General features: G+C 45.0%; 1 protein-coding gene across 10 annotated transcripts in view; it reads left to right on the forward strand.

Moving 5' to 3' along the window:
• Positions 1-25449, forward strand: part of LOC120046732 (ribosome-binding protein 1-like) — a 63776-nt gene extending 38327 nt beyond the window's left edge. For 2 of the 10 annotated variants that reach the window (XM_038992193.1, XM_038992194.1), the window contains exons 10-28: positions 7214-7331; positions 9345-9526; positions 9944-10078; positions 10593-10630; positions 10760-10841; positions 10946-10983; positions 11200-11272; positions 11524-11564; positions 11781-11928; positions 13857-13946; positions 14431-14523; positions 16601-16672; positions 17336-17416; positions 17923-18006; positions 18314-18403; positions 22860-22907; positions 23097-23195; positions 24034-24180; positions 24518-25449. In XM_038992193.1, the coding sequence (XP_038848121.1) occupies positions 7214-7331; positions 9345-9526; positions 9944-10078; positions 10593-10630; positions 10760-10841; positions 10946-10983; positions 11200-11272; positions 11524-11564; positions 11781-11928; positions 13857-13946; positions 14431-14523; positions 16601-16672; positions 17336-17416; positions 17923-18006; positions 18314-18403; positions 22860-22907; positions 23097-23195; positions 24034-24180; positions 24518-24550 (1692 nt within the window). In that variant the 3' untranslated portion in view covers positions 24551-25449. Of the gene's footprint in view, positions 1-7213; positions 7332-9344; positions 9527-9867; positions 9903-9943; positions 10079-10592; positions 10631-10759; positions 10842-10945; positions 10984-11199; positions 11273-11523; positions 11565-11780; positions 11929-13856; positions 13947-14430; positions 14524-16600; positions 16673-17335; positions 17449-17922; positions 18007-18313; positions 18404-22859; positions 22908-23096; positions 23196-24033; positions 24181-24517 lie in introns of those variants that run through there. The other 8 variants (XM_038992197.1, XM_038992200.1, XM_038992198.1 and 5 more) reach the window with 8 other exon arrangements.
• Positions 25450-25758: the final 309 nt, after the last annotated feature.

Raw genomic sequence — 25758 nt, forward strand, 5'->3', positions numbered from 1 at the left:
GCTTTGCATTCAAAGGAAACTATGCAGTATTTTGTTTTTTTATGTATTATTTCTTACATTGTTACCCCAGGAAATCTTAGGTTTTATTACATACAGCCGGGAGGAACTATTGGATATAAGAGCAACGTCAACTTACAACCAGGAATACGACTTTCCCGAAGCGGATCCTGTGTTTGGCCCACACCCAGGACAATGGATCGAATCCCAGCCGGAGACCCAAAACAACGGCGCCACAGGAGGGGCACAAGAAGCGGTCTTCTGGTCAGGCTCCATAGACGGGCACATCGCACACCTCTTCCGAGTTTACTACTCGCCAACGTCCAGTCTCTTGACAACAAGGTAGACGAAATCAGAGCAAGGGTTGCCTTCCAGAGAGACATCAGAGATTGTAACGTTCTTTGTTTCACGGAAACGTGGCTCACTCGAGAAACGCTATCGGAGTTGGTACAGCCCCCTGGTTTCTTCACGCATCGAGCCGACAGAAACAAACATCTCTCTGGTAAGAAGAAGGGCGGGGGAGTATGCCCTATGATTAACGAGACGTGGTGTGATCTTAACAACATACAGGAACTCAAGTCCTTTTGCTCACCTGACCTAGAATTCCTTACAATCAAATGTCAACCGCATTATCTACCAAGAGAATTCTCTTCGATTATAATCACAGCCGTATATACCCCCCCCCCCCCCCCCCCCCCCCCCCAAGCAGACACAGATGGCCCTGAATGAACTTCATTGGACTCAATGTAAACCGGAAACCACATATTCTGAGGCTGCATTCATTGTAGCTGGGGATTTTAACAAGGCTAATCTGAAAACAAGACTCCCTAAATTTTATCAGCATATCGTAAGCACTACCCAGGCGGAAAAAATCCTGGACCATTGTTACTCTAACTTCCGCGACGCATACAAAGCCCTGTCCCGCCCTCTTTTCGGAAAATCTGACCACGACTCCATTTTGTTGCTCCCAGCCTATAGACGGAAACTAAAACAGGAAACGCCCATCTCAGGTCTGTTCAACGCTGGTCCGACCAATCTGATGCCACGCTTCAAGATTGCTTCGATCACGTGGACTGGGATATGTTCCGCATAGCGTCGGACAACAACGTTGATGTATACGCTGATTCGGTGAGCGAGCTTATTAGCAAGTGCATCGGTGATGTTGTACCCACAGCAACTATTAAAACCTTCCCCAACCAGAAACTGTGGAATGATGGCAATATTCGTGCAAAACTGAAAGTGCGAACCACTGCTTTTAATCAGGGCAAGGCGACCGGTAACGTGACCGAATACCAACAGTGTAGCTATTCCCTCCGCAAGGAAATCAAACAAGCTAAGCGTCAGTATAGAGACAAAGTAGAGTCGCAATTCAACGGCTCAGACACGAGAGGTATGTGGCAGGGTCTACAGTCAATCACGGACTACAAAAAGAAAACCAGCCCCGTTGCGGACCATGATGTCCTGCTCCCAGACAAACTAAACAACTTCTTTGCTCGCTTTGAGGTCAAGACAGTGCCAACGACACGGCCCGCTACCAAAACTTGCGGGCTCTCCTTCACCGCAGCCAACGTGAGTAAAGCATTTAAACGGGTTAACCCTCGCAAGCCTACCGGCCCAGACGGCATCCCTAGCCGTGTCCTCGGAGCCGTGTCCTTTGTTTACGGACATATTCAATCAATCCTTATCCCAGTCTGCTGTTCCCACATGCTTCAAGAGGGCCACCATTGTTCCAGTTCCCAAGAAAGCTAAATGACTATCGCCCCGTAGCACTCACCTCCGTCATGAAGTGCTTTGAGAGACTAGTCAAGGATCATATCACCTCCACCCTACCTGACACCCTAGACCCACTCCAATTTGCTTACCGCCCCAATAGGTCCACAGACGACGCAATCGCAATCACACTGCACACTGCCCTAACCCACCTGGACAAGAGGAATACCTATGTAAGAATGCTGTTCATCGACTACAGCTCAGCATTTAACACCATAGTACCCTCCAAACTCGTCATTAATCTCGAGACCCTGGGTCTCGATCCCGCCCTGTGCAACTGGGTCCTGGACTTCCTGACGGGCCGCTCTGTCAGAGGGTAGGAAACATCTCCACCCCGCTGATCCTCAACACTGGGGCCCCACAAGGGTGCGTTCTCCTGTACTCCCTGTTCACCCATGACTGCGTGGCCATGCACGCCTCCAACTCAATCATCAAGTTTGCAGACGACACTAGTGGTAGGCTTGATTACCAACAACGACGAGACGGCCTACAGGGGGGAGGTGAGGGCCCTCGGAGTGTGGTGTCAGGAAAATAACCTCTCGCTCAATGTCAACAAAATAAAGGAGATGATCGTGGACTTCAGGAAACAGCAGAGGGTGCACCCCCCCCTATCCACATCGACGGGACAGTAGTGGAGAAGGTGGAAAGTTTTAAGTTCCTCAGCGTACACATCACGGACAAACTGAAATGGTCCACCCACACAGACAGCTTGGTGAAGAAGGCGCAATAGCGCCTCTTCAACTTCAGGAGGCTGAAAAAATTTGGCTTGTCACCAAAAACAATCACAAACTTTTACAGATGCACAATCAAGAGCATCCTGTCGGGCTGTATCACCGCCTGGTACGGCAACTGCTCCGCCCACAACCGTAAGGCTCTCCAGAGGGTAGTGAGGTCTGCACAACGCATCACCGGGGGCAAACTACCTGATCTCCAGGACACCTACACCACCCGATGTCACAGGAAGGCCAAAAAGATCATCAAGGACAACACCATCTGAGACACTGCCTGTTCACCCCGCTACCATCCAGAAGGTGAGGTCAGTACAGGTGCATCAAAGCTGGGACCGAGAGACTAAAAAACAGCTTCTATCTCAAGGCCATCAGACTGTTAAACAGCCATCACTAACATTGAGTGGCTGCTGCCAACATACTGACTCAATCTCTAGCCACTTTAATAATGGAAAAATGTATGTAAAAAATGTATCACTAGTCACTTTAAACTATGCCACTTTATATAATGTTTACATACCCTACACTATTAATCTCAAATGTATATACTGTACTCTATACCATCTACTGCATCTTGCCAATGCCGTTCGTCCATCTCTCATCCATATATATTTTTATGTACATATTCTTATTTATTCCTTTACACTTGTGTGTGTGTGTATAAGGTAGTTGTAAGGTAGTTGTTGTGAAATTGTTAGATTACTTGTTAGATATTACTGCATGGTCGGAACTAGAAGCACAAGCATTTCGCTAACCTCGCATTAACATCTGCTAACCATGCGTATGTGACAAATAAAATTTGATTTGATTGAAGTCGGAAGTTTACATACACTTAGGTTGGAGTCATTAAAACTCGTTTTTCAACCACTCCACAAATTTCTTGTTAACAAACTATAATTTTGGCAAGTCTGTTAGGACATCTACATTGTGCATGACACAAGTAATTTTTCCAACAATTGTTTACAGACAGATTATTTCACTTATAATTCACTGTATCACAATTCCAGTGGGTCAGAAGTTTACATTCACTAAGTTGACTGTGACTTTAAACAGCTTGGAAAATTCCAGAAAATGATGTCATGGCTTTAGAAGCTTCTGATAGGCTAATTAACATAATTTGAGTCAATTGGAGGTGTACCTGTGGATGTATTTCAAGGCCTACCTTCAAACTCAGTGGCTCTTTGCTTGACATCATGGGAAAATCAAAAGAAATCAGCCAAGAAAAATAATTGTAGACCTTCACAAGTCTGGTTCATCCTTGGGAGCAATTTCCAAATGCCTGAAGGTACCACGTTCATCTGTACAAACAATAGCATGCAAGTTTAAACACCATGGGACCACGCAGCCGTCATACCGCTCAGGAAGGAGACGCGTTCTGTCTCCTAGAGATGAACGTACTTTTGTGCGAAAAGTGCAAATCAATCCCAGAACAGCAAATTAACTTGTGAAGATGCTGGAGGAAACCGGTACTAAAGTATCTGTATCCACAGTAAAACGAGTCCTATATCGACATAACCTGAAAGGTCGCTCAGCAAGGAAGAAGCCATTGCTCCAAAACCGCCATAAAAAATCCAGACTACGGTTTGCAACTGCACATGGGGACAAAGATTGTACTTTTTGGAGTACAATGTCCTCTGGTCTCATGAAACAAAAATATAACTGTTTGGCCATAATGGGGCGGCAGGTAGCCTACTGGTTAGAGCGATGGACTTGTAACCGAAAGTTTGAAAGATAGAATATCCGAGCTGACAAGGTAAAAAGCTTTCATTCTGCCCCTGAACAAGGCAGTTAACCCACTGTTCCTAGGCCATCATTGAAAATAAGAATTTGTTCTTAACTGACTTGCCTAGTTAAATAAAGATTTAAATATATATATATATATATGTTTAAAGAATAATGACAATTGTTATTTTTGGAGAAAAAGGGAAAGCTTGCATGCCGAAGAACACCATCCCAACCGTGAAGCATGGGGGTGGCAGCGTCATGTTGTGGGGGTGCTTTGCTGCAGGAGGGGCTGGTGCACTTCACAAAACAGATGGCATCATGAGGGTGGATATATTGAAGCAACATCTCAAGACATCAGTCAGGAAGTTAAAGCTTGGTTGCAAATGGGTCTTCCAAATGGACAATGAGCCCAAGCATACTTCCAAAGTTGTGGCAAAATGGCTTAAGGACAACAAAGTCAAGGTATTGGAGTGGCCATCACAAAGCCCTGACTTCAATCCCATAGAAAATTTGTTGGCAGAACTGAAAAAACATGTGCGAGCAAGGAGGCCTACAAACCTGACTCAGTTACACCAGCTCTGTCAGAAGGAATGGGCCAAAATTCACCCAATTTATTGTGGGAAACTTGTGGAAGGCTACCCAAAACGTTTAACCCAAGTTAAACAATTTAAAGGCAATGCTACCAAATACTAATTGAGTGTATAAACTTCTGACCCATTAGAAATCTCTACTATTATACTGACATTTCACATTCTTAAAATAAAGTGGTGACCCTAACTGACCTAAGACAGGGAATTTTTACTAGGATTAAATGTCAGGAATTGTAAAAAACGGAGTTTACATTTATTTGGCTAAGGTGTATGTAAACTTCCGACTTCAACTGTACATACATACATACATACAGTAGAAAGAACAAACGATATACAGAAAATAAGGAACTTTGATGGGAACGCACGCGTGTCCATAGTTATTATTTGCCAGCCAGAAAATGTTCCAATTCGTGCAAGACTGCGCAAATATCTGCATACTTGATCTGCGCAAACATTGGTAAAATGCTTGGGCTCTCCTTGAAGAGAGAACTTTGTCAGGCTCAGTAAAGCCTCAAACATAAATTGTCCACACCGCTGAAAAGGGCTACTTCTATGTAAATGAATGAAGAGACGGAACACACCTCAATTCAAACTGTTAGAAAATACAACTTGTTAGAAAATTATTTTGACAAGTTGAAACACAGCCTATAGATAATTAGCAGGCAGCGCGTGTTAACTGTCCTGTTGCGTAATAATCACATTTTGGAACAGTGAGTGCATTCTGACATCACGTGCATAAAACAACTCGCGCTGGGGGCGACCGTTAGAGATATTTGGAACTCGCGTATGAAAAGGTTAACAAAAACATACACAACGTAAAGGATGGAGACTTCGTACATGTAGTGTGTATATACTTTTCAAGTTACAGTATTTCCTTTATAACATTTGTCATTTTGTGATGTCATTACATTCTTCTTTAGATCACCTCTGACCATTCCTCACGTTCTATATTAGAAATATTGTTCCAGTATTCGCTTTAGAACGTGTTAGAGTTTCAGCGAGAAACGTTCCTGTGTGAATTTGGAGAGGGAGAAAGCTGAACGTTCTAATCCCTGATTTACAACAGGGTGTGAACTGTCAACCAACCACCAGTCTGGCTGAAGTCATCTACTGCAAAGCTGATCCGACCCATCCGGATCCTCACAGGACAGTCATGACATAGTATTGCACTAGATTTAGCTAGTCTGTTGTGTGATGTAGGAAAATGTTACATACTGTAAGTGGTATCGCACCAGATTTAGCTAGTCTGTTGTGTGATCAAGTAAAATTAGGAATTCCAATATATCCAAGGGTATGTTGAACTGCAAGGCTGCATCCTAGTTCTAGAACTGCCAGTTTGCTGTGAGCCTTCGCCTTACCCACCGGCTGGTCCCCCACCCCTCTAAACCCTTACCCTCCGGCTGGTCTCCCTCCCCTCTAAAGCCTTACCCTCCAGCTGGTCCCCCACCCCTCTAAAGCCTTACCCACCGGCTGGTCCCCCACCCCTCTAAAGCCTTACCCTCCGGCTGGTCCCCCTCCCCTCTAAACCCTTACCCTCCGGCTGGTCCCCCATCCCTCTAAAGCCTTGGCCACCGGCTGGTACCCCACCCGTCTAATGCGCGTCTCTGATGGCCTTGACATCATAGAGCTGTGTGTTGAACTGGAATGCAGCCACACAATAATGGGGCTGAATGACTAGCTGGTTGGCAGGTTGGTTGCTGACTGGTTGGCTGGCTCAAGGGCTGACTAATTGGCAGGCTGGCTGGCAGGCACCAGATGGAATGTGTGCTATGTGCCCAAGCAAAGTTTAAAACATTACTAGACACCAGCTGTGTTTAGTCCATTTGGTAAATCCTAATGGAATGGTGTGTGTACTATTATGAGGTGTGTGTGTGTACTATTATGGGATGTGTGAAGTGAGTGAGTCAATGTTTTACTTCCTGGCAGTCAAGAGTTCATGTTATTTAATCATTTAATTATCATGTCCTCCTGGACCAGTCCCGAGGTTTATCAACAGAATGTTACATGCCTATTAGTGAATATACACGTCACTATCCTTAGCCCTCCCAGATTCTAGTCTTTCTCTTTTGCTCTCTCTCTCACACACACACACACACACACACACACACACACACACACACACACACACACACACAGCAGTTGTATACCTATTACTAACTCTCTGTAGCTGGATAATAATGTAGATATGTTTTGTATTTAGCCTCTGCTGTCCTCTGGTGGTTAGTAACATACAATGCGTCCCCACCCTTCATCCTCAGGCCAGACCCTGGGAATAATGTCATACTGTTATAATCATAGAAGTACAATCTCATTCTAGTTGTGGTCATATCTTACCCTGAGCATGTGGTCACAATGCTTACTGTAGTATGACAGAATTTTAAAATATGTCTAACTCTACCTCAGGCCAGCCGTGTAGAGAGTGAGCAGGTGCTGCAGAGGAGGCTGGAGGAGATTAGTGAGGAGTTGAGGAGTTCACAGAGCACCCTGGAGAAAGCCCAGCAGGACTCTACCACCCTCTCAGGTAAGACATTATTCACGTTTCGGCCATGTTTGTTCGAATTCCAGTGGACTAACGGAGTATGAAGCGAAAATGCTCAATTGAAACTTTCCTCAAATTTGATCATTAAATTGAACCGTCAGATTTAATAAAACGACCAAAAGAAGAAATCGGATTAGCTATAGTCACGTTATTTGACTGCCAACCTCAACCAATTGTATTTTATTCTTCAAAATTGCAGTGAATAAGATCTATTGATTGAACAGCGTTCAATCAATAGATTGATGCGCAGGTGTGCGCAGATTGAATACAACAGGTGTAGTAGACCTGACCGTGAAATGCTTACTTACAAGCCCTTAACCAACAATGCAGTTCAAGAAATAGAGTTAAAATATTTACTAAATAAACTAAAGTGATTATTATTTAAAAAAAAATATATACAATCTTATAGTAGCACAAGAAAATTACATAACAATAACGAGGCTATATACAGGGGGTACCGGTACATAGTCAATGTGCGGGGGCACAGGTTAGTATAGGTCATTTGTAAATCGACTATGCATAGATAATAAACAGCGTGTAGCAGCAGTGTAAAAACAAAGGGGGGCGTCAGTCAATGTAAATAGTCCGGGTGGCCATTTGATTAGTTGTTCAGCAGTCTTATGGCTTGGGGGTAGAAGCTGTTAAGGAGCCTTTTGATCCTAGACTTGATGCTCTGGTACTGCTTGCCGTGCGGTAGCAGAGAGAACAGTCTATGACTTGGGCGACTGGAGTCTTTGACAATTTTTTGGGCCTTCCTCTGACACTGCCTAGTGCATATAGGTCCTGGATGTCAGGAAGCTTGGCCCCAGTGATGTACTGGGCCGTACACACTACCCTCTGTAGCGCCTTACGGTCAGATGCCGAGCAGTTGCCATACCAGGCAGTGACGCAACCGGTCAGGATGCTCTCGATGGTGCAGCTGTAGAAGTTTGAGGATCTGGGGCCCATGCCAAATCTTTTCAGTCTCCTGAGGGGGAAAAGGTTTTGTTGTTCCCTCTTCACGACTGTCTTGGTGTGTTTGGACCATGATCGTTCGTAGGTGATGTGAACACCAAGGAACTTAACTCTCGACCCGCTCTACTATAGCATCGTCGATGTTAATGGGGGCCTGTTCGGCCCGCCTTTTCCTGTAGTCCACAGTCAGCTCCTTTTGTCTTGCTCACATTGAGGGAGAGGTTGTTGTCCTGGCAACCATACTGCCAAGTCTCTGACCTCCTCCCTATAGGCTGTCTCATCGTTGTCGGTGATCAGGCCTACCACTGTTGTCAGCAAACTTAATGATGGTGTTGGAGTCATGCTTGGCCACGCAGTCGTGGGTGAACAGGGAGGACAGAAGGGGACTAAGCACGCACCCCTGAGGGGCCCCAGTGTTGAGGATCAGCGTGGCAGATGTGTTGTTGCCTACTACCCTCACCACCTGGGGTCTGTCCGTCAGGAAGTCCAGGATCCAGTTGCAGAGGGAGGTGTTTAGTCCCATGGTTCTTAGCTTAGTGTTGAGCTTTGTGGGCACTATGGTGTTGAACGCTGAGCTGTAGTCAATGAACAGCATTCTCACATAGGTGTTCCTTTTGTCTAGGTGGGAAAGGGCAGTGTGGAGTGCGATTGTGTCATCTGTGAATCTTGTGTTTTCGGCATGATGGTGTTGACGTGAGCCTTTCATGGCTACTGACGTGAGTGCTACGGGGCAGTAATCATTTAGGCAGGTTACCTTCGCTTTCTTGGGCACAGGGACTATGGTGGTCTGTTTGAAACATGTAGGTATTACAGACTCGGTCAGGGAGAGGTTGAAAATGTCAGTGAAGACACTTGATAGTTGGTCTGCGCATGCTTTGAGTACACATCCTGGTAATCCGTCTGGCCCCGCGGCTTTGAATGTTGACCTGTTTAAAGGTCTTGCTCACATCGGCTACAGAGAGCGTGATCACAGTCGTCCAGAACAGCTGGTGCTCTATAAATATATAGTTTGTAAGTGAGTGTTGTCTGCCATCCCTCCAGACATTCAGGTCCATCTGGGCAGGATAGAGGCTGATCTGAAAGAGCGTAGTGCCCAGCTGGAGGCCCTAACAGCCCAGCTGGAGCAGACCGAGCTGGAGAAGGGACAACTGGAGGATCAGGTAGAATCCATCAACGTACTGCTGGAGGCCAGCCACAACAGAGACGTGGACGAGGACACGGAGGTGAGTTATCAGATTAGGATTAGGGTAAGCGCCTAGACTGCTCCCAACCAGCACTTGCACACTCTGCGTGAGCCAGTGCTTACTAGTGCCAGAGGTTGTTAACTGAGAGACTCAAAATGCGATGACTTTCTGTAAACACCCATGATGAAGATTTAGAGCACTGTCAATGGCAAATTTGTTCAAAGTATTTGCAGGAGGTAATCACAAATTGAGTGTCTGTTTCAAACCTCTCTGGTGCTAATGAGCAATGGCTTGTCCGGAGGTGATGTGGTGGTGAAAACCATGCTATCAACGTTTTTTGGGGGTCCACTTCTGAATTCATGTTTATTTATGTTTTACAGGGTAACTCCACTGAGTTGGAACAGCTAAAGAGCAGGTATGGTTTTGATAATCTGTCCCTCATAATTCTCTTTATAGATGTGGAGTTGGTCTTTTCTCAACAACACCAATCATTTATCTTCCAGTCTTCAGGACAGAGACAGTCAGTTGGCATCACTCCAACAGGAGCTGAAGCAGCTCCAAGAAATGAAACGGGAGGCTACTGTAAGTTCTGTAAGTAGTCTCTCTTCTGTTTTCATTGTGCTAGCTAGTTGGATGGCCATGCACTTTGGCTAACTGAATCTGTTATTTCTCTATTGATTTCCTCTCTTGGTTTCTTCCTAGGTTCTGGCCTTTCTAGGGAGTTTTTCCTAGACACCATGCTTCTACATCCTGCATTGCTTGCGGTTTTAGGCTGGGTTTCTGTACAGGGCTTTATAAATACATTTATTTGATTGATTTCCTAGCTGAATCAGTTAGTTGTCTCTTGATTTCCTAGCTGAATCAGTTAGTTGTCTCTTGATTTCCTAGCTGAATCAGTTAGTTGTCTCTTGATTTCCTAGCTGAATCAGTTAGTTGTCTCTTGATTTCCTAGCTGAATCAGTTATTTATATTTACTGAATGTATTTGGACATTTCTAGGCAGAATTGTATCCATTGGGAAGAGACATTTGGTTTCCAAAGGGGGGTATTGAGAACCATAATGTTGTCTTTTTATCTTTCATTATCTTCTTATTCTGTCCCGGCAGGCAGTCGCTACAGCTGAGAGAGAGCGGGCACCTAACAGGTATGTCTGGAGGAAGTCCACTGCTATTTCAGTTTAAATCACCCATTTGAAGCTGAAACTGTCACCAACTTTGTTCAATTCTGCTATTATGTACCTGAACATCCTCATATGCATCTCTCTTCATTTCAGTGAGGAAGCAAGCCTGGTGGCATCACTTCAGGAAGAACTGAAGCAGCTTAAAGAAGAGATGGAGCAACTTAAAAACTCTCCCGTACGTTTCTTTGAGCTAAAAGCGGTACATTTCTATATTTACACGACAGCTTTTCCATTATGAATATTGACATGTTTTCTCAAAGTTGACTGCTTTTTTGTCAGGCTGATGTCACTGGAGAGACTGAACAGCTGCTCAACAGGTGAGTTATGGTTTTATTGAAACCTAGTTTCAGAAGAATATACTTACTAGAAGGGACAGAACATTGTCTTGAATGGGACTGTTAGTTCTAGTAATTATAGTTATATGCCTTGTGCTTACTTGGATCAACAACAAACAAAAAAAGATATGTTTCAATAAAACTTCATTACAACACACCATTGCCTAATGCTGGTTAAAATGTGCTCCTTCATTCCAGAATGAAGGAGAGAACGAGCCAGGAAGTGAAGCAACTCAAAGAAACATCAGAGCAGGCCCAGAGCAGCACTGCTGTAAGTGTGCCATTCCTCTCCTACAGTCACCTACAGTTAACCTAGTCTGGTCCCAGGCCCATTTGTGCTGTTTTACCAATCTCCTATGGTCGTTTGGCATGACAACAACCATAGGAGTTGGCAAGACCTCACAAACAGATCTGGGACCAGGCTATAGTTGCCCTTCTTGTGTATCAACTTGATCTGTACTACTGTAGGATATCTGTACTACTGTAGGATATAGTTATCTGAATTCCTGCTTTATGTTTCAGCAGTCCGACAACACCGCAGAACTGGCGGCGCTACAAACCAGGTACAAAAAGCATTGTGCATCACCTAACCCATTGATTTTAACTTGGTTTTTGTCTTGTGGAATATCAAATCAAACTGTATTTAAAGTGTCTTTAAAAATCGCAACACATTTTACAGTAAAACAATACAAATGTTGATTAAAAGCTATATGGAATATTTGCTTTTGGCTCTTCTATATAAAAAGGATACTAAAGTAAACTGTGTTTCTGGCCATCTGGTTGTTTATTAGTCTGGCAGAGAGGGACGCTATGATGGCATCACTACAGGTGGAGCTAAGGGAAGCCAGGGACCAATCGCAGAAGGTACAGGAGACCCTTGCTCAGGTCCAGCAGAGCCAGGAATCAGAGCCTAGCACAGAGCTGCCGGTAAGACATGATGTACAAATCTGACTGAGCCATGATCATAACTTGATTGGTCTGGTCTGACAGAAGTCATGGGGCCCGTTTATGAAACGTTTAGATAGAAATAGGCCTTGTCGAACAAACGTGCCTCTCTGACATGTAGAATAAGGAATCACGTCTGCTCTATTCACGGCAGTTCTATATGCAATATTTGACAAAGATTGGCTGCCGAATATATTCCTGGTTATGTAGTCTGTATATTATGTACACTATATATAATGCTTCATATACAGTACCAGTCAAAAGTTTGGACACACCTACTCATTCAAGGGGTTTTCTTTATTTTTACTATTTTCTACATTGTAGAATAATAATGAAGACATCAAAACTATGAAATTACACATATGGAATCATGTAGAAACCAAAAAAGTGTTAACCAAATCAAAGTAGCCACCCTTTGCCTTGATGACAGCTTTGCACACTCTTGGTATTCTTTCAACCAGCTTCACCTGGAATGCTTTTCCAACAGTCTTGAAGGAGTTCCCACATATGCTGAGCACTTGTTGGCTGCTTTTCCTTCACTCTGCGGTCCAACTCATCCCAAACCATCTCAATTGGGGTGAGGTCGGGTGATTGTGGAGGCCAGATCATCTGATGCAGCACTCCATCACTCTCCTTCTTGGTCAAATATCCCTTACCCAGCCGGGAGGTGTGTTGGGACATTGTCCTGTTGAAAAACAAATGATAGTCCCACTAAGCGCAAACCAGATTGGATGGCGTATCGCTGCAGAATGCTCTGGTAGCAATGCTGGTTAAGTGTGCCTTAAATTCTAAATGCATCACAGATGGTGTCACCAGCAAAGCACCATCACGCCACCACCTCTATTCTTCACGGTGGGAACCACACATGTGGAGATCATCCATTCACCTACTCTGCATCTAAAAAAGACACGGCAGTTGGAACCAAAAATCGCAAATTTGGACTCATCAGATCTAATGTCACCGGTCTAATGTCCATTGCTCGTGTTTCTTGGCCCAAGCAAGTCTCTTCTTCTTATTGGTGTCCTTTAGTAGTGGTTTCTTTGCAGCAATTCGACCATGAAGGCCTGATTCACGCAGTCTCCTCTGAACAGTTGATGTTGAGATGTCTGTTACTTGAACTCTGTGAAGCATTTATTTGGGCTGCCATTTCTGAGGCTGGTAACTCTAATGAACTTATCCTCTGCAGCAGAGGTAACTCTGGGTCTTCCTTTCCTGTGGCAGTCCTCATGAGAGCAAGTTTCATCATAGTGCTTTGATGGTTTTTGTGACTGCACTTGAAGAAACTTTCAAAGTTCTTGACATTTTCTGAATTGACTGACCTTCATGTCTTAAAGTAAAGCTGGACTGTCATTTCTCTTTGCTTATTTGAACTGTTCTTGCCATAATATGGACTTGGTTTTTTACCTAATAGGGCTATCTTCTGTATACCACCCCTACCTTGTCACAATACAACTGATTGGCACAAACGCATTAAATTACACAAATTAACTTTTAACAAGGCACACCTGTTAATTGAAATACATTCCAGGTGACTACCTCATGAAGCTGGTTGAGATAATGCCAAGAGTGTGCAAAGCTGTCATCAAGGCAACTGGTGGCTACTTTTAAGAATCTCCCATATAAAATATATTTAGATTTGTTTAACACTTTTTTGGTTACCACATTATTCCATATGTGTTATTTGATAGTTTTGATGTCTTCACTATTATTCTACAATGTAGAAAATAGTTTAAAAAATAAAGGGAAAAACCTGGAATGAGTAGGTGTCAGCTTTGACTGGTACTATATATCGTTTGTCTGCTTTTACCTGTAAGCCAGAGCGCCACAGAAAAATATCACATTTGTAGAAAATGTAATGGACATGAATGTTTTCTCATTTGTTCTGACTGACTATGGTGTTTTGATTCCAGGAGCTGTTGGAGAAACTTAAGGAAGCAGAGGACAGCCACGGGACACTGCAGGCAGAGTGTGACCAGTACAGAACGGTCCTGGCTGAAACGGTGAGTACCTACAACAACACAACACGCCCAGTTGGTTTACACATCGGCATATCTAGATCCCTCAAATTAAAATCTGCATCTTGAAACCAGTTCCACTGCTTTTTTCATTATTCCCTCTAATTAGGGACTGATTTAATTGGGACACCAGGTGGGTGCAATTAATTTTGGTAGAACAGAAAACCAGCAGTACTTTGGACCTCGTAGTGTAAGATTTGAATACCCCTGCTCTAGATTAACTTAAAAATGGGCCTACAACATAAGACAATTACATGTTTGTGTGAGTGAGAGACAGGTGTAAATGGGGGATAGATCTACTGAATTTATCACCCAAAACCTGCATCTATAAAGATGTGAAATTTGACCTCAAGCAAAACCTTCTCTTGCATAAAAATACAAGTGTGTGAGTGAGCGAGTTGTGGTCTACAAGATTTCATCCTGCAAAAAAAAGAAATACTCACACAATCATGTATCTGTCTCTACACAGGAAGGAATGCTGAAGTGCCTTCAGAAGAGTGTTGAAGAGGAGGAGCTGGTGTGGAAATCCAAGATTGCTGACTCTGAGGACCAATTGAAGAAGGTGAAGAAGCAGTGTTTTCTCTCCTCTCCAACTGTAATATTGGCCCTGCAGTGTATTAGTGGGCGGGGCCAATGTTGCAGTCTCCGACCCAACATTTTAAAGGCCCTTTTCTTGGCCAAAGAGACAAAATGTTGCTATTTTAAAGCAAATTTCCTGAAATTCTTCACATTTTGCCATTGCTTATTCTGTGTTCGTATGTTATCTGAGTGACTCAAACATTATGACACAATCAATGGGGGCCCCATGCCAGGACATATTTGGGATTTTAGATTCTCTCTGACTGTAGTTTTTATTGGTGATTGTTACTTCTCAAAGATGATCTTATTTAAAAATACACTGCTCAAAAAAATAAAGGGAACACTTAAACAACACAATGTAACTCCAAGTCAATCACACTTCTGTGAAATCAAACTGTCCACTTAGGAAGCAACACTGATTGACAATAAATTTCACATGCTGTTGTGCAAATGGAATAGACAACAGGTGGAAATTATAGGCAATTAGCAAGACACCCCCAATAAAGGAGTGGTTCTGCAGGTGGTGACCACAGACCACTTCTCAGTTCCTATGCTTCCTGGCTGATGTTTTGGTCACTTTTGAATGCTGGCGGTGCTTTCACTCTAGTGGTAGCATGAGACGGAGTCTACAACCCACACAAGTGGCTCAGGTAGTGCAGCTCATCCAGGATGGCACATCAATGCGAGCTGTGGCAAGAAGGTTTGCTGTGTCTGTCAGTGTAGTGTCCAGAGCATGGAGGCGCTACCAGGAGACAGGCCAGTACATCATGAGACGTGGAGGAGGCCGTAGGAGGGCAACAACCCAGCAGCAGGACCGCTACCTCCGCCTTTGTGCAAGGAGGAGGAGGAGGAGCACTGCCAGAGCCCTGCAAAATGACCTCCAGCAGGCCACAAATGTGCATGTGTCTGCTCAAACGGTCAGAAACAGACTCCATGAGGGTGGTATGAGGGCCCGACGTCCACAGGTGGGGGTTGTGCTTACAGCCCAACACCGTGCAGGACGTTTGACATTTGCCAGAGAACACCAAGATTGGCAAATTCGCCACTGGCGCCCTGTGCTCTTCACAGATGAAAGCAGGTTCACGCGCACATGTGACAGACGTGACAGAGCCTGGAGACGCCGTGGAGAACGTTCTGCTGCCTGCAACATCCTCCAGCATGACCGGTTTGGCGGTGGGTCAGTCATGGTGTGGGGTGGCATTTCTTTGGGGGGGCGCACAGCCCTCCATGTGCTCGCCAGAGGTAGCCTGACTGCCATTAGGTACCGAGATGAGATCCTCAGACCCCTTGTGAGACCATATGCTGACACATGCACATTTGTGGCCTGCTGGAGGTCATTTTGCAGGGCTCTGGCAGTGCTCCTCCTTGCACAAAGGCGGAGGTAGCGGTCCTGCTGCTGGGTTGTTGCCCTCCTACGGCCTCATCCACGTCTCCTGATGTACTGGCCTGTCTCCTGGTAGCGCCTCCATGCTCTGGACACTACGCTGACAGACACAGCAAACCTTCTTGCCACAGCTCACATTGATGTGCCATCCTGGATGAGCTGCACTACCTGAGCCACTTGTGTGGGTTGTAGACTCCGTCTCATGCTACCACTAGAGTGAAAGCACCGCCAGCATTCAAAAGTGACCAAAACATCAGCCAGGAAGCATAGGAACTGAGAAGTGGTCTGTGGTCACCACCTGCAGAACCACTCCTTTATTGGGGGTGTCTTGCTAATTGCCTATAATTTCCACCTTTTGTCTATTCCATTTGCACAACAGCATGTGAAATTTATTGTCAATCAGTGTTGCTTTCTAAGTGGACAGTTTGATTTCACAGAAGTGTGATTGACTTGGAGTTACATTGTGTTGTTTAAGTGTTCCCTTTATTTTTTTGAGCAGTGTATATAGCTCTATATACCAAAACCAGATATAAAGTATGTAGAAATATATTCTCTACATAGTCGTTTAAGTTTACACTGAAAACATTTACATTCCGAAAATGCACCCCGCCACTGCTCAATGATTATTGGGGAAACACTGCCATGTTCTAAACCACACCCACTCTACTCACACTAGGCCCTGGAACAGGTGCACACTCTGAAGGAGACTGCAGAGAGCTTGAAGGCAGAGAACCAAAGCATAGAACAGGTATAATAAATATATCGACTTTTTTTTTTTTTATCCGATTTTCTCCCCAATTTTCGTGGTATCCAATCGCTAGTAATTACTATCTTGTCTCATCGCTACAACTCCCGTACGGGCTCGGGAGAGACGAAGGTCGAAAGCCATGCGTCCTCCGAAGCACAACCCAACCAAGCCGCACTGCTTCTTAACACAGCGCGCCTCCAACCCGGAAGCCAGCCGCACCAATGTGTCGGAGGAAACACTGTGTACCTGGCCCCCTTGGTTAGCGCGTACTGCGCCCGGCCCGCCACAGGAGTCGCTGGAGCGCGATGAGACAAGGATATCCCTACCGGCCAAACCCTCCCTAACCCGGACGACGCTATGCCAATTGTGCGTCGCCCCACGGACCTCCCGGTTGCGGCCGGCTGCGACAGAGCCTGGGTGCGAACCCAGAGACTCTGGTGGCGCAGCTAGCACTGCGATGCAGTGCCCTAGACCACTGCGCCACCCGGGAGGCCCATATCGACATTTTATAAAATAATCTGTTCATTAATTTCCACCTGAATGGGTTGATCATAATATCAGGCTGATTTCAACTACAGTCCAGTAGGTGTGTAGTGCTGGACTGGTACTGTCTGTACTGAATTGTACTTAAGTAATGGACTCCTTACCCTCCTCTCCCTCCAGATGAAGGAGCAGTTGATGCTGTTGGAAGCCCAGTTGGAGAAACAGTCCGAGACCGCCCCGACAGAGGAGGAAATGGCACCGGTACACATCTACATCCATACAGTACACCATAGGTACACTAGCTATACACATCTACGTCCATACAGTACACCATAGGTACACTAGCTATACACATCTACATCCATACAGTACACCATAGGTACACTAGCTATACACACCAGCATTCATGTAGTAGAAACAGTCAGAGACCATCCAGACACAGGGGATTGATGACACCGATACACTGACTAGTAAAGACATCATCATCCCATATCACCAGCTGGTTTGTGCTCTTGTCTCACTAAATCACATGGCTGACCAAATAATCTAGTACATTGCTGAGACTCTTATTTGGTTCCTCTAGGGCAATTCACACTGCTGATTGAGGATATATTTACTGAAGAATGATTGGGTTTTCTATTCCTTTTTTGCATTTCCTAATTGTATCTTTGTAATTGCAGGGCTCATTTGCAAAAGAGACCTTGGTCTCAATATGACTCCCTGTCAAATAAAGATTAAGTAAAATTGTTCTGGTCTGTCTTCTCCAGTTGAAGCAGCTACTGTCAGAGTCTCAGAGTCCGCTGGAGTCAGCCCAGACGGAAGCCCAGACGCACAAGGAAGAGCTGGCTACGGTAGGAGAAAGAAGTCCCCACTAGAATAGTAAACAAACAAAAATGTGACCACCTGGGGACATTTTGTTAGTCCCCACAAGGAAAAAGGTTAGGGGTTTATGGTTAGGGGTTTAAGGTTAGGTTTTGGGACTAGGGAAAATAGGGAATGGGAATCAATCCCCACAAGGTTAGTTAAACAAGACTGTGTGTGCGCGCCCCTGTGATCCTGATAGGAAACGCAGTGGGCTGCCTATTGAGGTCTACTTAGTATGTATCACAATTCTCCCCCTCCCCTCTTGTCCCTAACCCTTGGAGCTTCCTTATCCAGGTCAGAGGTCAGCTGAGCGAGGCGATGTGTGCTCAGAGGCAGGAGGCAGTCCCTGAAACCAGGGCACAGAACAGCCAATCAGAGCCTGAGGTCAGAGTGCACCGGAGGTTATAGGTCATGGGGCACCCTTCACTGCTTGTCTGTTTTACTGGGGGGTACTAGACTTTCTGGAAACTGGTCACTGGACAGCAATGGTTACCATAACCAGGGAATAGAGAGATATACAAATACTACTGGCTGATGTCATGACCATAGACAGCTGCCAGAGTTTTTAAAATGTTATAGTAATGGCAGCCATCTTGGCATGTCATAAATAGGGACTAACTCATAAATAAAATGACTAGATTTTATTTATATGGACTAAATTCTAAATGAGTATCTCTCCTGCTGTTAAACCATGTATCTGTGGAGTTGGGATCCATCGGATCACAGTAGAAAAGTCCCCTGTTCTTTTACTGACACAATTTGATTGATAAAAACATTACAGCAATAAAAGAAACAGAAGGGCAATCTGGTATGCCTGTGCTTCAGACGTGGATCATCACTAGCTCCAGAATGTAGCTTCCTCTGAAACAGACTGTTTGTCTAGTCTGTCCAGTCCTTTCCATACACAGCAGCTGCTAACCATGGTGTGTGTTTAACCAGCCAGTGTGTGTTGACTACCAGCTGCAGCTAACTCTAACCATGGTGTGTGTTAAACCAGCCAGTGTGTGTTGACTACCAGCTGCAGCTAACTCTAACCATGGTGTGTGTTTAACCAGCCAGTGTGTGTTGACTACCAGCTGCAGCTAACTCTAACCATGGTGTGTGTTTAACCAGCCAGTGTGTGTGTTGACTACCAACTGCAGCTAACTCTAACCATGGTGTGTGTTTAACCAGCCAGTGTGTGTTGACTACCAGCTGCAGCTAACTCTAACCATGGTGTGTGTTTAACCAGCCAGTGTGTGTTGACTACCAGCTGCAGCTAACTCTAACCATGGTGTGTGTTTAACCAGCCAGTGTGTGTTGACTACCAGCTGCAGCTAACTCTAACCATGGTGTGTGTGTTAAACCAGCCAGTGTGTGTGTTGACTACCAGCTGCAGCTAACTCTAACCATGGTGTGTGTTAAACCAGCCAGTGTGTGTTGACTACCAGCTGCAGCTAACTCTAACCATGGTGTGTGTTTAACCAGCCAGTGTGTGTTGACTACCAGCTGCAGCTAACTCTAACCATGGTGTGTGTTTAACCAGCCAGTGTGTGTTGACTACCAGCTGCAGCTAACTCTAACCATGGTGTGTGTTTAACCAGCCAGTGTGTGTTGACTACCAACTGCAGCTAACTCTAACCATGGTGTGTGTTTAACCAGCCAGTGTGTGTTGACTACCAGCTGCAGCTAACTCTAACCATGGTGTGTGTTTAACCAGCCAGTGTGTGTGTTGACTACCAGCTGCAGCTAACTCTAACCATGGTGTGTGTTTAACCAGCCAGTGTGTGTGTTGACTACCAGCTGCAGCTAACTCTAACCATGGTGTGTGTTTAACCAGCCAGTGTGTGTGTTGACTACCAACTGCAGCTAACTCTAACCATGGTGTGTGTTTAACCAGCCAGTGTGTGTTGACTACCAGCTGCAGCTAACTCTAACCATGGTGTGTGTTTAACCAGCCAGTGTGTGTTGACTACCAGCTGCAGCTAACTCTAACCATGGTGTGTGTTTAACCAGCCAGTGTGTGTTGACTACCAGCTGCAGCTAACTCTAACCATGGTGTGTGTTAAACCAGCCAGTGTGTGTTGACTACCAGCTGCAGCTAACTCTAACCATGGTGTGTGTTAAACCAGCCAGTGTGTGTTGACTACCAGCTGCAGCTAACTCTAACCATGGTGTGTGTTTAACCAGCCAGTGTGTGTTGACTACCAGCTGCAGCTAACTCTAACCATGGTGTGTGTTTAACCAGCCAGTGTGTGTGTTGACTACCAGCTGCAGCTAACTCTAACCATGGTGTGTGTTTAACCAGCCAGTGTGTGTTGACTACCAGCTGCAGCTAACTCTAACCATGGTGTGTGTTTAACCAGCCAGTGTGTGTTGACTACCAGCTGCAGCTAACTCTAACCATGGTGTGTGTTAAACCAGCCAGTGTGTGTTGACTACCAGCTGCAGCTAACTCTAACCATGGTGTGTGTTTAACCAGCCAGTGTGTGTGTTGACTACCAACTGCAGCTAACTCTAACCATGGTGTGTGTTTAACCAGCCAGTGTGTGTTGACTACCAGCTGCAGCTAACTCTAACCATGGTGTGTGTTTAACCAGCCAGTGTGTGTTGACTACCAGCTGCAGCTAACTCTAACCATGGTGTGTGTTAAACCAGCCAGTGTGTGTTGACTACCAGCTGCAGCTAACTCTAACCATGGTGTGTGTTTAACCAGCCAGTGTGTGTTGACTACCAGCTGCAGCTAACTCTAACCATGGTGTGTGTTTAACCAGCCAGTGTGTGTTGACTACCAACTGCAGCTAACTCTAACCATGGTGTGTGTTTAACCAGCCAGTGTGTGTTGACTACCAGCTGCAGCTAACTCTAACCATGGTGTGTGTTTAGCCAGCCAGTGTGTGTTGACTACCAGCTGCAGCTAACTCTAACCATGGTGTGTGTTTAACCAGCCAGTGTGTGTGTTGACTACCAGCTGCAGCTAACTCTAACCATGGTGTGTGTTTAACCAGCCAGTGTGTGTTGACTACCAGCTGCAGCTAACTCTAACCATGGTGTGTGTTTAACCAGCCAGTGTGTGTTGACTACCAGCTGCAGCTAACTCTAACCATGGTGTGTGTTTAACCAGCCAGTGTGTGTTGACTACCAGCTGCAGCTAACTCTAACCATGGTGTGTGTTAAACCAGCCAGTGTGTGTTGACTACCAGCTGCAGCTAACTCTAACCATGGTGTGTGTTAAACCAGCCAGTGTGTGTTGACTACCAGCTGCAGCTAACTCTAACCATGGTGTGTGTTTAACCAGCCAGTGTGTGTGTTGACTACCAGCTGCAGCTAACTCTAACCATGGTGTGTGTTTAACCAGCCAGTGTGTGTTGACTACCAGCTGCAGCTAACTCTAACCATGGTGTGTGTTAAACCAGCCAGTGTGTGTTGACTACCAGCTGCAGCTAACTCTAACCATGGTGTGTGTTTAACCAGCCAGTGTGTGTTGACTACCAGCTGCAGCTAACTCTAACCATGGTGTGTGTTAAACCAGCCAGTGTGTGTTGACTACCAGCTGCAGCTAACTCTAACCATGGTGTGTGTTTAACCAGCCAGTGTGTGTTGACTACCAGCTGCAGCTAACTCTAACCATGGTGTGTGTTTAACCAGCCAGTGTGTGTTGACTACCAGCTGCAGCTAACTCTAACCATGGTGTGTGTTTAACCAGCCAGTGTGTGTGTTGACTACCAGCTGCAGCTAACTCTAACCATGGTGTGTGTTTAACCAGCCAGTGTGTGTTGACTACCAGCTGCAGCTAACTCTAACCATGGTGTGTGTTTAACCAGCCAGTGTGTGTTGACTACCAACTGCAGCTAACTCTAACCATGGTGTGTGTTTAACCAGCCAGTGTGTGTTGACTACCAGCTGCAGCTAACTCTAACCATGGTGTGTGTTAAACCAGCCAGTGTGTGTTGACTACCAGCTGCAGCTAACTCTAACCATGGTGTGTGTTAAACCAGCCAGTGTGTGTGTTGACTACCAGCTGCAGCTAACTCTAACCATGGTGTGTGTTTAACCAGCCAGTGTGTGTTGACTACCAGCTGCAGCTAACTCTAACCATGGTGTGTGTTTTAACCAGCCAGTGTGTGTTGACTACCAGCTGCAGCTAACTCTAACCATGGTGTGTGTTTAACCAGCCAGTGTGTGTTGACTACCAGCTGCAGCTAACTCTAACCATGGTGTGTGTTTAACCAGCCAGTGTGTGTTGACTACCAGCTGCAGCTAACTCTAACCATGGTGTGTGTTTAACCAGCCAGTGTGTGTTGACTACCAGCTGCAGCTAACTCTAACCATGGTGTGTGTTAAACCAGCCAGTGTGTGTTGACTACCAGCTGCAGCTAACTCTAACCATGGTGTGTGTTTAACCAGCCAGTGTGTGTTGACTACCAACTGCAGCTAACTCTAACCATGGTGTGTGTTTAACCAGCCAGTGTGTGTTGACTACCAGCTGCAGCTAACTCTAACCATGGTGTGTGTTTAACCAGCCAGTGTGTGTTGACTACCAGCTGCAGCTAACTCTAACCATGGCTTCTATCACTCTCATCTTAGCATGATCACTCACTCATTGGGTTCAGTTTCCCACTGATTTTAGATTTTTCACTGAAGAACCACACTTGTTTGTTTTGGACATGACGCTGCGTCTTGCCTGGTGTGGAGTGAAGTGGGCACTAACATGACACAGGGTGGTGTGTGGGTGTGCAAGTCACAACATGTTATAGTGCTTTTACATGCTTTTATCTATTTTTGTCTGTAGCAAGGAGGAACACACAACATCTCTAGCGTCTGTACAGATATTCATCTTCTTATACTATATTTTCTGCAGCTCAAGGTCCAGTCCCAGTTGAATCAGACCACAGAGGAGTTTGAACAGGTACTAAACTCTCCCACCCCTCACTACATACCAATCGGAAGAGGGTAGCTCTTGCTAGCAAGTTTGACATTGGCTAACAACAAAATTGCTTAGTTAGACACAGCGATTTGTTGGATCGACTGTATGTTTGACTGTTTCTCTGACTGACTGTTTTGTCTTGATTTCCCCCCCCCCCCCCCCCACCCCCAGGCTCAGAAGACGGTTGCAGAGCTCCAGGCTCAGCTGGACCTGCTGAAAGAGGCAGGAGACTCCCCACAGGCCGACACAGAGGACGTAGCCCAGCTAAAGGTACCCACATAGCGCTGAACATGACCCTTGGCTGTGTTCATTAGGACACAATGCTGTGGAACTTTCAGATAGAAATATGTTATGTAGAACAAACATGCCTCTGACGTGTAGGATAAAAATAGTAATCATGTTGGCTCTATTCATTACATTTCTAACCCTAACCCTGCAACATTGGACAACGTTTGCCTACTAAATGTGGACCAGGGCCAGTATTCATCAAGTGTCTCTGAATAGGAGTTCTGATCTAGGATTTATAATTATCTCTGGGGTGAGGACTCTAGTACCCAAATGCCTGTTTTAGCATGGTCACCGCCATTGAGGACTTTTATAATTTTAAAGTAGTCAACTGGGTGGGACTTATTATGGGTCAAGGAAGGATCACATGATTCCATCCAGGTCATCAGGAGGAATCAGCCAATGAATCATACTCTTGAGCTAACATTCCATAACTGTAGGTGGCAATAAATCACCAACCTTGGGTTTATACCTGTTCAAACAACACACTCCAGGTGGCAGTATGCTCCCTTAAAGTTAGTTTACTAGCTCATAGAAGTAGTAGAACAAATTGACTAATTCAAAATGGAGCCTGAATAGCGCTACCCATGCTGTCACAGATGCTATAATGGGATATACAGTAGCCTATTCAATGTTGCGATCGTTATACATCTCTATGGGTCACCCCTGTCCATTCACTATAGTCTAAAAGGAAAAACGGATCCTAGATCAGCACTCCTACTCTGAGACGCTTTATGAATACATGCCCTGGTCAGTACTGAAGCCGATGGAGGTTGTGTGAGGTCCGAAGGATCACCTTCTGTCCCTCTTCTTTTCTCCTCAGGTGCACCTGCAGAAAGAGAGAAAACTAATCAAAGATCTTGGCCAAGCAGCCACCAAACTCCAGCAGCTCTTACAGTCCACTCAGGAGCAGCTCGCCAAAGAGAGGAACAAACACTGCACACTACAGGACCACTCTGATGAGACCAAGGTGGCTATTACAATCTATTACTCATTTATTATGCTAAGGTTGTGGATTCAATTCCCGCAGGGATCACATACCCAAACTAAAAATGTATGCACTCTCTGTACTGACACTTGTTTTGGATATCTGCGCCTGCTTAGTGGAATACAGAGTCAAATATATATTATTATTATTGTACACTTAGCCTGAATGACTACAGTAATACTGTTTTGAACTGCTGCATGGGTGTGGTTAGGTCATGTCTTTTCTATATTTTTTGTAATTTCCATCAATGATTGTTTTGATTCATGTATGTATTGTTTGGGTGTGGTTGTAAATTTGTATTTTTGTGTCTGACTTTCAGAGTACAGTCCTGAAGGAAGGAACATCTGTTTAAGAGACTGAAGACAAGACATTAAAACATTCCAAAAAGGCCTTCATATGATTCCTATTACCATAGTTATGCATTCCAAAACCATTCTTATTTCTTTGTACTGTAGTAGTTGATTTCGGCAACTCCTGTAAGAATCAAAGGACCAGTTTCCCAGACACAGATGCATGCTCAATGGAGAATCTCAATTTAAAATAACTTTTTAGTCCAGGACTAGGCTTAATCAGGTCTGTGAAACCGGACCAAAATGTTTAGCTATTGCTATGAACATTTCATTGTATGATCTATGATGAGGGAAAAAAGACTATGCTGCAAACAAAACTTTGTTGAAGAAAAACCTCCATTCCATCAATGATTCTGGCTATGTCAGAAGTTACACCTAATACTAGCTTTGGTCCAGGGCATTAGTGCACGTTCCTCCACTACGCCCTGTATCGCTATCGATTAACGCCCTGGACCAGAGTTAACCTATTACCTACTCTGCCTTATATTCACAATGACCCCCCCCCCCCCCCCCCCCCAACCAGAGTCCAGTGTTAAAAGGGAAAACAATTGTGCGTTAACGCACTTTTTGTCTGTATCTTGTTGTCTGTATTGTGCCATTTTGTCTGTATCCAAAACTCCAAAATGGCACCCTATTCCCTATATAGCACATTACTTTTGATCATGGCCCTCGACGAAACGCAATGGGCCCTTGGTGAACTATATAGGGAATAAATATGGTGCCACTTTCGGACACACCTTTTGTGTGTCTTTTCTAAGAGGTTGGTTGAATGGTGGGTAGATTTTATGGTACACACAATGGATGGGCGAATGCAATATAGTGAGTGCCTCCTGCAGTAGCTGGCTGCCAACACGCATTAATGATTTTGATAAAGAATAAACTACAATGTAGCTATGTGTAATGACTCGGTCCTGCTTGAACCTGTTGTTGACATTTAAACAAAGGATTGATGAAAGAAACCTTGTGGCTGTTCCAGAAAGCAGGATTGTTACATTAGCCAGCTAATATTGATAAACATCCAGCTAATTTGGATAAACTGCCACATAACGGCCACACAGAGGCTATGCTACAGGACTTCTTTGCTAGCACTGACAGGTATATGTTCCGGGACTCCGCCGATAGCATCGACGAGCTAACCACCTCCATCACAGTGAATGCTCGCTGCTTCCTCGATCAAAAGACCGGGATTAACACCGAGGTTGGAGCTAAA

Source organism: Salvelinus namaycush, chromosome 4 (genome assembly GCF_016432855.1).
Source record: "Salvelinus namaycush isolate Seneca chromosome 4, SaNama_1.0, whole genome shotgun sequence".
Classification (NCBI taxonomy): Eukaryota; Metazoa; Chordata; class Actinopteri; order Salmoniformes; family Salmonidae; genus Salvelinus; species Salvelinus namaycush.